This window comes from Chrysochloris asiatica, unplaced genomic scaffold (genome assembly GCF_000296735.1).
Source record: "Chrysochloris asiatica unplaced genomic scaffold, ChrAsi1.0 scaffold00048, whole genome shotgun sequence".
NCBI lineage: Eukaryota > Metazoa > Chordata > Mammalia > Afrosoricida > Chrysochloridae > Chrysochloris > Chrysochloris asiatica.
The window spans coordinates 13,176,755-13,189,624 of NW_006408566.1; the positions used below are offsets into that span (position 1 = coordinate 13,176,755).

The following is a 12,870-nucleotide window of genomic DNA, read 5'->3' on the forward strand; positions in this document are numbered from 1 at the left end:
AAAACAACAAGGAAGGGTCAGGTTTAGGAAGGAGGGTTGAAAATCCAATTTGGGGTATGCTAAGTGTAAGATGGCTATTAAATATTCAAGGAGAGCATTTGAGCAGGAAGTTGGGGGGTTAAAGATTAGTGTAGGGAAGGTCCAGATTAGACCTATAAAGTTGGGGGCTTCCAGTATACAGATGGTGTTTTAAAGCTTTGTTGTTTTTATTGTGAAGTGCAGTTGAGTCGGTTCCAACCCATAGCAACCTTGTATAGGGTTTCCAAGGAGCAGCTAGTGACCTTGAATCGCTGACCTTGCAGTTCAAATGACTTTACAGTCTGGCACATTAACCCACAGCACCACACCAGGACTCCTTAAAGCTATGAGCTGGGGAAAATTAAAATCAGTGTTATATATAAAAAAGATGAAATCCAAAGTTTCACACTAACTGACAAACATTGTTGAGATATCAGAGAAAGAAAAAACCTTCAAAGAAGTGGATAAGAAGGTAGAAGGAAAACTTGAAGAGTAAAGTTCCAGAAAATTAGTAAATAAAATGATTCAGGGAAAAGAAGGAAGTGGTCAATAGTTTTGGGACTTTCCCTTAACTTCCAACATAATTAAGAGCTCTGATTTAGTCCAATTCTGACCCAGTGTAATGATTCTCACTGATACAATTCTGATATCCTTATCCTACTTATGGTACCTTAATGAGCAACAGTCTACAAGGGAGAAACAGATCATTACAAGGTGACAAGTATAAATTTTTATTTTTAAGTTTTGACTGTGAATTGAATGACAGTTTACAAGGGCGAACATGTTTTATGCTCATTAATTCATTGCAATGACTACAATCCCCTCCATGCATCATCATGGATTGGGCCAAACTGTAAAGGACTTCATGGACCAAATTGTAAAGGACTTCATGTGTTCTATATACTTACATAACTTGAGATTAGAGTTAATGGACAGCACAAGCTATTAAATAAATAAGGAACATGATCAGATTTCTTTTGATTAGATGGATCAAAAAGGGAAGAAACACAGAAAGGAAAATGAAACTAAAATCCAAGTTAGAGATAAGGTTTTAAAATAACAAAGAGTGGAAGGGAGAGAACAGATTTCAGAAGCCTTTTTAAAGTATTTACTGGTAAGTTTTTGTGACTGGCCTGATATAAGTGATGAGAAAGGAAAGGGCTCTAGTTTGTATGTGGATTGCAAAAATAATATTGCTAGTCAAGAGAAAATAGTAAAAGAAAGGGGCAGTGTAATGAATTTTAAGTATTTGTTGAAAAGGGTAAAGGGAAATAAAATGAATTTGAAGTATTTGTTGAAAATCTAAGTAGGCGGAGATGTTTAAGGGCAGTAGCCTCATATTACTTGGGGAGCATCGTAGCTCCATACGATAAGCACTGGTCTATGAACCTCAAGGTCAGTGTTTCGAGCCCACCAGCTACTTGGAAACCATATACAAAGTTGCTATGAATCGGAACCAACTCGACAGCACTTAACAACAACATATTACATGAAGCAAGACTAGAAATAAAGTTTTCTAAGTCCTAGTATAAACTGTGAAAGGACTGGTGATGCTGTAGGATAAGCACTGAACTGCTACCACAAGGTCCGGAGTTTAAACCCACCAGTAGCTCTGAGGGAAAAAGATGAGGTGTTCTGCTTCTGTAAAAGTTTACAGCTTCGGCCTCTGAAACCATCAACAGAGAAGAACCGAGAGCGGGACCCTACCCAGAGAAACAGAGATGCCTGAGATGGAGACAGAGATGATGACGTGGAGTAATGAAATGACTGGGGACTTTGGACACAGAGAGGGAAAGGGACTGTGGGCTGAAAACTGGGAGGAGGAGGGGGAAGTGTAGGGAGTGGGTTTCTGGGATATACCCTTTGGGTGGTTGAGGATGCATGGAGGGGATTGGAACCATGGCAGTGAGATGATATACGATGGAATGAATGTAAAACTAAAGTACTCCCATGTAAACTATCATATAATTCACAATAAAACATTAAAAAAAAAAAAAAAGTTTACAGCTTCGGAAACCCTATACAGGATCACTATGGGTAGGAACCAACTCAATGGCACCTAACAACAGTAAGCATATACTTTATAGTCCTAAACACTCAAAATGATATAAACAGATTCAACTATCAAGAAAGAGCATATAGAATGAAGGAGAAATGAATGGAAAATGGAACATTTAGAAATATTAATATACACAAAGGAGAAAAAGTTCAGGATGAAATCTGGTTCTACATAATTATAATTCCTAATCCTAAATCTATCAAACCACACTACTTATATAAACTCTCTCTTTAGGATACCTGGCTATCTATAGCAAACATTTTGAGAACTACTTCAAATTATATAAATCACTTATATAGTAAGTAATTATGTGTTCTTTGTTGTTCAATTAGGTAACTTTATGTAGCACTTGAAGACCAAGGCTGACTGATATTAAGAAAGGAAGCACAGAGGACAAATTCATGAAGGAATTTAATATTTAAGTGCTTAAGCACATCCTCAGGCTTAACTGAACTGTTAAAACAGCCATTTTTATTTGTAAGCCTTTCCACCTTAAAAACAATTACGTTGTTGTTATGTGCCATCAAGCCAGTACTGACTTATAGAGACCTTCTGCACAACAGAACGAAGCACTGCTAGGTCCTGCGACAACCTCACAATCGTTGCTAAGCTTGAGCCCACTGCTGCTGCCACTGTGCCAATCCATCTCATTGCAGGGCTTCATCTTTTTCACTGACCCCTCCACTTTACCAAGCATGAGTTCATTCTACAGGGTCTGAACCCTTTTGATAGTATGTCCCAAGTATGAGAGATAAAGGTTAGCTATCCTGGCTTCTAAGGAGAATTCTGATTGTACTTCTTCCAACACAGATTGGTTTATTCTTTTGGCGGTCTATGGTACTTTTAATATTCTCCTTCAACACCATAACTCAAACTTCTATGGTCTTCTTTATTCACTGTCCAATTTTCACATGCATGTGAGGTTATTGAAAAGACCATGGCAAAGACCATGGCTTGGATCAGTCACACCTTAGTCCTCAAATTGATATCTTTGCTCTTTAATAGTTTAAAGAGGTCTTGTGCAGCAGATTTGTCTAATGCAATATGTCCTTTGATTTCTTGACTGCTGTTTACATGAGCGTTGATGGCTAATCCAAGCAAAATGAAGACTTTGACAACTTCAATCTTTTCTCCATTGATCATGATGCTATTTATTGGTCCAGTGGTGAGGATTTTTATTTTCTTTACACTGAGGTGCAACCCACATTGAAGACTGTAGTCTTTGATCTTCATCAGTATTTTAAGTATTCTTGGCTTTCAGCAAGCAAAGTTATATCACCTGCATATCTCAGGTTATTAATGAGTCTTCCTCAAATCCAAATGCTACATTTTTCTTTATATAATCCAGCTTCGTGAATTATTTGCTCAGCATAAAGACTGAATAAGTATAGCCCTGGCACACACCTTTCCTAATTTTAAATAATTCAGTGTTCCCTTGTTCTGTTCAAACCAACTGCCTCTTGGTCTAGTACAGGTTCCTCATGAGCACAATTAAGTGTTTTAGAATACTCATTCTCCACATGTTGTCCATAGCTGGTCATGAACGATACAATTGAAAGTCTTTATGTAGCACAGGTAAACATCTTTCTGGTACTCTCTGCTTTCAGCTAAGATCCATTAGCAATAATATCATGCATTCCACATCATCCTCTGAAGCCAACTAGAACTTCTGTATGGTTGCAGCTGTTTTGAATTATCTTTAGCAAAATTTTACCTGTATGTGATATTAATGACATTGTCTGATTATTTCTGCATTCCATTGGGTCACATCTCTTTAGAATGGGCACAAATATAGTTCTCTTCCAATCTGTCTTGGCATAAATGAGTGGCAGTCTCCAGTGCTGCATCAGTTTGTTGAAAGACTTCAATTTGTATTCCATTAATTTCCGGAGGCTTGTTCTTTGACAATGCCTTTAGTGCACCTTGGGCTTCTTCCTTCAGTATCCTGATCATACGCTGCCTCTTGAAATGGTTGGACATCAACTTTTTGTTTGTTTGTTACAGTGACTGTGCACACCTTCCACCTTCTTTTGCTGCTGTCTGCATTATTCAATATTTTGCCCACAGAATATTTCAATACTTCAAAGTGAGGCTTGAATTTTTTCCTTCAGTTATCTCAACTTGAAAAATGCTGAGTGTGTTCTTCCCTTTCGGTTTTCTAACTTTGCTTCCAGACTTTGTATTCCAATCACCAGTAATTATCAATACATTGTGACTGCATGTTTGATCAGTTTCAGACTGAAGAAGTTGGTACAGTTCTTCAATTTCATCAATACTGGCTTTAGTGGCTGGTACATAAATTTGAGTAATAGTTGTATTAACTGGTCTTCCTGATAAGTATATGGATACAATCCTATCATAGACAGCATTGTATTTCAAGACAGATCTTGAAATGTTCTTTTTGATGATGAATACGATGCCATGCCTCTTTGTCATTCCTAGCACAGTAAACCATGTGCTCGTCAGATTCAAAATAGTCAATACCAGTCAATTACCACTCACCAATGCCAAGGATATTGATGCTTATGTATTCCATTTCATTTTTGACAACTTCCAATTTTCCTAGATTCATACATCCCATTTTCTGATTATTAACATATTTTTATAGCTGTTTCTCATTTGGAATTGTGCCTCATCAACAAATGAAGGTCCCAAAAGGTTTACCTCATTCATATTATCATGGTCAACTCCACTTTGAAGAAGCAATTCGTCCCTAGTAATATTTTGAGTGCCTTCCAACCTGAAGGGCACATTTTTCAGCACTATATCTGAAAGCATTCTGGTGCTCTTCATCATGTTTTAATATTCAATATTCTTGTGCTATCTGACAGTGTTCCACTGCTATTCATAAGGTTTTCAGTGACTTAATATTCTGTAGTAGTCCGTCTCTCCTTCTTAGTAAAGTCTCAGTCTAGAAGCTCATCTGAATCCTGTCCACCACGAGTGACCCTGCTGGTGTTTAAAATACAAGTGGCATAGCTTCCAGAAACTCTGCAGCATGCAAGCTACCACAGTACAGTAAACTGACAGATGAGTGGTGGCAAAAACAAATAAAGTGCTTGCAAAAATCATACTCATCTGAAAATTTTTAACTTTCATTTTCATATGTCTATAATTATGGTTTTCAGCCTTTCTTAGAGAAGAAATTAACCTTAACAAAAGGTAAAATAAAAATGCATGTGACTTTCGTAAACGTTCTTTCCACACTACAAACACTAGCCAATTATCAGAGCAGCCTTACCATTTTGTAGCTACCTTTATAAAGCATTATACATGCTTGAAAGATATTCAATTTATTCTAAAACACTAACATATTTTATACTACTGAGAACATTTTTGTAAAAAACTAAATTTAACAGCATGAGGCAGCTTATTTGAAACTATTACTTACTGATGAAGATCAAAGAGCACAACCTTCAGTATAGATTGCATCTCAATGTAAAGAAAATAAAAATCCTCACCACTGGACCAATAAACAACATTGTTATCAATGGAGAAAAGACTGACGTTGTCAAGGACTTCATTCTTCTTAGATCAACTATCAACACTCATGGAAGCAGCAGTCAAGAGATCAGACGATGTATTGCATTAGGTAAATCTGCTTGCTGCACAAGACCTTTTTAAAGTGTTGAAGAGCAAAGATGGCAGCTTGAGGACTAAGGTGCACCTGATCCAAGCCATGGTATTTTCAATAAACTCATATGCATGCAAAAGCTGGACAATGAATAAGGAAGACCATAGAAGAATTGATGCTTTTGAGTTATGGTGTTGGAAGAGAATATTGCAAGTACCATGGGCTGCTAAAAGAACCAACAGATCTGTGTTGGAAGAAGTGCAGCCAGAGTGCTCCTTGGAGGCCAGGATAGCCAAACTTCATCTCTCATACTTCAGACATATTGTCAGGAGGGATCATTCACTAGAGAGGGATATCCTGTTTGGTAAGGTGGAGGGTCAGAGAAAAAGAGGAAGACCCCCATCTAGATGGATTGACAATGTGGTAGCCTCAATGGACTCAAGCATGGCAACAAATGTGAGGTTGGCTCAGGACTGGGCAAGTGTTTTGTTCTGCTCTGCATAAGGTCGCTATGAGTCAGTACCAACGCGATGACATCTAACAACAACAACTGGTCATTAAATAGAAGACCCAATACAATAAAACAAAGTAAAAATCAGAAGGACAACAGCAACATGATATACATTCAGTACAAGAGATGAAGCACTTATAGAAGCACTGAGAAAAACATTCAGTTTCTCTAAGTGTCCTTCTTTGAAGCATATCCATCAGTGAGATTGAAATCGTATCATCTGGCAAACATGGAGCCCAAGTAAATACTTATGACAGAATTTCCCGCCCATATTTTAGAAAGCAAATAATTCAAATGTTGGCATCTTCTCGAAGTATCTTAATATCACAACTAATAAATCATAGTATATATTCAATCAACAAATATTTAACAAGTGCCTAATATAGGAGCTCTGGTATCGTAGTGGATTGAGAGCTGTGATGATTATCATAAGATCAGTAGTAAGAATCTACTAATTGCTCCACAGGAAAAGGATGAGGCTTTCTGCTCCTGCAAAGATTTGCAGCCTTGGAAATCATATGCAGGGTCTCTATGACTCGGAACTGACCCCGTGGTACACAACCACCACCACCATTACAGCTAGGGTGCTATGTAGGAATGAAAATGCATACAACATGGTCTCTACCTTTATAATCATTTACAGCATAAATGAAAAGATAAGCTCAAACAAAATAGGTAATCATTAGAACTCTATATATTCATTACCTGTACAGTCTTGAGCAACATAAATAGTTATTCCTTGCAAATCAGGATGTTTTGCTTCTTCAACTGCTTTTCTAAGAAAATAATAAATATAATCTTTTAAAATCTTAAGTAACATTTACAGTTAGTCTAGGGGGAGTAGGGGAGAAATCATTTTCCAGACTTTCCTATAGTGTCTGGTTTCAAAACTATCACCTGAGTGGTATCAGAAATCAAGTAAAATTTTTCAAAGTTGAATATTTACTTTATATTCACTTACATAACTGACTAGGAGCAAATGACTGCTTTGCCCTCTGGTACACATCTGAAAATCTGTTTCTTTTCTTTAAAATAATGATACAATTTTTATTCCTGCTTTAAAAGAACTTGGAAAACCTGTCAAATGAATTTCCAAATGTCAAGTCTTAGAATCCTATGAGTGCAAATTTAAAAATATTTCTACTTGAGTATAATGTTCTAGGAAGCTCACATGATGTAAAATAAGATCCAGCAATCATATCTATAGAAGGAAATCATGCAAATGATGGAAATATGTTTTTATTGAACTGTGTTTTTATAATTCTTTAACGTAACCTCTCTTATGATGCTTATTTCTATGTGCTAACATTGAACAAAGATCAGCAGACTATGGCTCATAAACCAAGTACAGCCCATGGCCTGCTTCTGTACAGCCTACAAACACAAAAATGATCTTTCTACAGGTTGTAAAAACAAACAAAGACGACTGTGGAATAGAAACCTTGTAAGACCCACAAAAACCTGACATGTTTACTATTTACATTATTTCGTCCTTAACAGAAAAACTTTCTTGACATCTTGGGTACAGAACATAACAGCCTGCAGTGTAGAAGCTGTATTTTATGACTATACTTTCATAATTGTCATACCAAATTGGCCTTGATATTATTAAAAACAATTGATCTTAACTAATCACATTAGGAAAATACACTTGAACTGTAAGTATTTAGCCAAAAAAATATAAAATCATGTTAATAGTTCAAAATTCTTTAAAATAACTTGAAATTAATTATTCTAAATGGAGTAAATTTACCTTATATGGCATACACAGATGACATATTAATAATTCAGTTAATGATAATATTGGAACATATTTTCTAAATGGAATTAATTTACCTAACATATATAAAGCAATTAAAAACAAACAAAAATTAAGTAGTATCTTAACACACAGCATATAAAAATCCTGAGGTATATTGAAATTTGACTTCTGACTTGTTCCTAACCACCCTGTCACAGACCTTTTATTTTCACTATGACATAATTATAATATTAATAGACCCATACATTTACAACTCTCAGGAATTTGATGTGAGCAAAGAAATGCTGAAAACATCAATTTCCATGCTGGACATTTCATTACACTATCAGTACATTACAGCCCTCAGGTTACACTATTTAAAAAAAAGAGACAAATAGACTATGTTATGCACGTTCCAACGTTGAGAGAGTTGTTCGTTTTCAGAGCATTCCAGTAAGGTAGTCTAATGAAAACCTGGGTTAGAAAGAGATCTTGGACACCTGGACCTATAAGCAGGAGAAACAACTTGTCAGCAAATACACTAAATGTAACTAGAGTCACAAAATGACAGGGCTAGAATTTCTTTGTTGTTTCTGTTAATATATTTAAAGCTCCTTTATAAGCGGTCTTATACCGCTTGAACTGTAAAAGTTTCAATTTTATATGCATATTGCAAAATTCAGCATCTCTGAGCCTGAGGATCTCTGTAATAAGATGGAAAAAATTTAAACTATTTTACCTTAAAATGTGAGCAACCACAGCTGGTCCATACCAATCTCCAGCTTTTTTCCCCAACTTCTTTCCATAGTCTATTAGCTGATGTAAGCCAAAGAGAGCCAAGGGAGAATCACCAAACCAAGAGATGATTTTCCTGTGATAAAGTTCATTTTGCATTTCATGATCATCAGAATATCTCCCAACCGTTTTCTTCAAAGAAACTGACGGAGTTTTGAGTTCACTTTCCCCTGATAGCGAGGCTTCAAATGATGCAGTATATTTTTTTACAGTGTGAGAAGTCCATGATTCAGAGTCTGAGTTTTCAATGTTCAAAGCATCAGGCCAGGTCCAAGCTATATAGTTTCAAAGCAAGGTGTTCAGATCTTTTAAAGAGTTAGATTTTAACAATCCTAGTAAAATCAGTTTGCAATAATTCATTAAAGGAAATATGGATTACTAAAATAGAAAATTCAGCACCAATAAATTTCACAGAGAAAGTAGATATATGATTGCCAATTGCTGTGGCTCTGTAGGGTAAGCATGGATTGCTAAATAAAAAGTCAGTGGTTCAAGCCCGCCAGCAGTTCTGTGGAAGAAAGATGAAGATTTCTGCTCCCACAAAGATTTATAAGCCTCAGAAACCCTACACAGGGTTGCTATGAGTCAATGGTAACAGCATCATGAAGAAATGAAATCCCACACAGGGTTACTATGAGTCAAAATTGATTCAGTGACACTTAAACCCAACATTATGGAGGGATGAAAAACCCGGTGGCACAGTGGGTAAGTGCTTAAATGCTATGAGATCAAATCTACTTCCATAAAAATTATAGCCAAGGAAACTCTTAAGGGGCAGTTGGACTCTGTTCCAAAGAGTCACTAGGAGTCAGAATTGACAGGCTGGCAATGGCTTTTTTACAGAGGGAGAGGGATATATTGAAAGTGGCTGCTAATAGGTATGAGGTGTCTTTTGGGGTTGCTAAAAATGTTCTAAAAGTTTATTACTGTAATAATTGTGGAACTCTGTGGTGGTGGTTATATGCCATAGAGCCGGTTCTAAGTCATAGTAACCTTATATAGGTGTCTGAGACAGCAGATCTTTACCGGAGCAGAAAGCCTCATCTTTCTCCCAAAGAGCAGCTGGTAGATTCGAACTGCTGACCTTGAGGTTAGCAACCCAACTCATAATCCAGTACGCTACAAGAGCTCCATTGCATTGTTCACTTTATAAACAAATGAATTTACAGCATGTAAATGATTCCTCAATAAAGCTGCTTTAAAAAATAAAGTACCAGCAAAGAAAGTACGTCAATGTATTACAGATGTTTACAATTGCATAGTACTATTATTTTCTGGACTTTTCTACAATTTCCAAAATTTCTAAAATGGATGTATATTTCTATAATCAGAAGAAAAACTGCAAGAATAACAAAAGAAAGAAGAAAACAGGTACAAACATATAATTCTCAACGTTGTCCTTCTTTCTTTGTTGTGAGTATTGAAATCGAAGGATGGTTTCTGTGTCCCACTACTCATGCTCTTTAGCAGACACCCAGTTTTCACTACAGAAAGCACAAAAACTATGTCTATGATCAGCCACACTATTCCTACAAGCAGAATTTTTTTTTAATGATTTTATTTGTATTATACATTAAAATAAAAGTTGGACTGCAGAAGTTTCCATTTTTGTTTTAAAACTTTTTTATATATAATCATTTAAAAATAACCTAATCATTGTTTAGATCGTAATAACAATTTAGTAAATGAAACAAACTCGTGGTGTGGTGCTGTAGGATAAGCACTGAACTAGAGACCCTATAAGGTTGGCAATTCAAACCCAGCAGATGCTCTTCGGAAACCCTGTAGCATTACTATGAGTCACATTTGATGCAACAGCACTTACCAACAACAATAGTATATGAAAAGTTAATAAATGAAGACATAAAAGACTGAAGAACAAAAATATCAAACAGGTTTTACTTCACAGTTCTAAATAATAAGACAGCCTCAAATATACATATCATTATAATTTAACAAAAGGAATCACAGATTTAGAGAACTATATGGTCAGAACTATGAAAAATATTTCATCCCTTGTCTATGACTTGAAAGATAGGCCACTCCAGAAAAATACTCCCTAAAAAGTCTTTTTTTTTTTTTGCATGCTCCATACCATTCTTTAATAAAATTATCTAAATTACATCATTGGCAGTCTATATTCAAAGATTATAAAATATTTGTCGTGCACTGCAAGGAAACTGTCTATTATTAAAATAAAAAATTTTAAAAACTTCATATTAAAAATGTAATATTAAAATACTAATCTAAAATCACCTTAAAAGTAAACATTGTAAAAATGGGATAAGAGAAATAGTAACGAAAGTGGCACATTAGGGGGAAAAGCATATATGTGTGTATGTATCTATATACATACGTATATATGGATACAGACACACACATATGTATGTGTGTGTATATATACATACACACATATATATGCAAGTTAGACATCAGTGACATTCTGAAAGTCTAAAAGACTGAGATTGATGACTATTAAGAATATGCCTTATGAATTCAATATGACTGAATATATTTATAAAGAATAAAATATATTTATAAGAACAAAATAATCATAAATTATTATTTATATAGAGGGAGAAAATAAACAAGGATAAATAAATAGCTTAAAATAATTTATTTGATTTAAATAATCTAAAACATTACTCATCTTCCCAAAGTCACTGTTACTGCCCTGCACAGTTGCTGCTGAAATGGAGGTAATCTCAGAAAATTCTAAGGAAAGGAAATAAAAACAACAACAAAATCCAAAAGCTACTAGAAATGGAAATTACTGAATTAACTGAGGTGATGAAGAATAACAAGTATATTTCATCTGTATTTTTGAAAAGGGACTCATAAAAGTTTATATATCAGTTATACCTAGATAGGTACACGACTACATTACAACTTTAGAAAATATAATGAAGTCAAGAAATTAACCTCAGGGAATTTTATGCAGTTTGAAATCTGGAGTTCAAATTTAATCAAAAACAAAGATATGTTGATTTACCTCTACCAAGAAAGTGTAGAATGAGTCCTTGAGCCAACAGCATCTGGCCAGTTCTCAATGTACAGCCCCAACCACAGTCTGTTGTCAAAGCTGAGCCCTCTATTTGAGGAAATTCTTCCCTGTAGGTCAGCCATATTCTAGAAATAAAATCTTTACGAAATTCTTCTACATTTCCCGAGATTACACAGTCTTCTATTGCACATCTTGTGTTTGCAGGAAACATCTTATTTTCATCTATAAAACAAAAATATATAATCTAAAAACAACCAAGCAAAGAAATATCAATGGTAGTATTATATTACCATTACTGGACTCCTTCAAATTTAAAGTGACAGTTTCCACTTAAAACCAAACGGCTACCACTCATCTGTCAGTTTGTTGTACTGTAGTAGCTTGTGAGTTGTTGTGATTCTAAAAGCTATGCCACCGTATTTTAAATAACAGCAGGTATGCTGGACAGGTTTTAAGATGAACTTCCAGATGAAGACAGACTAGGCAGAAGGAGTCACGAACTACTTCCGAATCTTTACTCACTGAAAATCTTATGAATAGCAGAGAAACACTGTCAGATATAATGCTAGAAAATGAGCCCCTCAAGTTGGGAGGCACTCAAAATGCGACTGGGGAAGAGCTGCCAACTCAAAGTAGAGTTGACCGTGATGATGCAAATGGAGTAAAGCACAGGGGAGAAAAGCCCGCAGGATCTTCATTTGCTGATGGGGCACAACTCAAAATAAAGAGAAATAGCTGTAAACATTCACTGAAAATTGGAACATTGAATGTACAAAGTATGAATCTGGGAAAATTAGAAGTTGTAAAAAATGAAATGGAATGCATAAACATCAATATCTTAGGCATTAGTGAACTGAAATAGACTGGTATTGGCCATTTTGAATCTGACAACCACATAGTTTACTATGCCAGGAATGACAAATTGAAGAGCTCCAAATCATCAGTGAAAACAAAGCCTGGGGCAGATTGTGTAACAGACCATCAATTACTCATATGCAAATTCAAACTGAAGCTGAAGAAAATAAAAACAAGTCCACAAGAGCCAAAATATGACCTTGAATATATCTCACCTGCATTTAGAGATCATCTGAAGAACAGATTTGATACATTAAACACTAAAGACCAAAGACGAGAAGAGTTGTGGGATGACATCAAGAACATCATACAT

At 35.5% G+C, this 12,870-nt stretch overlaps 1 protein-coding gene across 1 annotated transcript in view; it reads right to left on the minus strand.

Moving 5' to 3' along the window:
• The window catches only part of ATG4C (autophagy related 4C, cysteine peptidase), a 105,094-nt gene that overhangs the window by 65,891 nt on the left and 26,333 nt on the right, over positions 1-12,870 (minus strand). Inside the window, exons 3-5 of the mRNA XM_006862469.1 lie at positions 11,691-11,924; positions 8,643-8,973; positions 6,868-6,938 (exon numbers count right to left, since the gene is read on the minus strand). Coding sequence (XP_006862531.1) covers positions 6,868-6,938; positions 8,643-8,973; positions 11,691-11,924 — 636 coding nt within the window. The remainder of the gene's footprint in view (positions 1-6,867; positions 6,939-8,642; positions 8,974-11,690; positions 11,925-12,870) is intronic.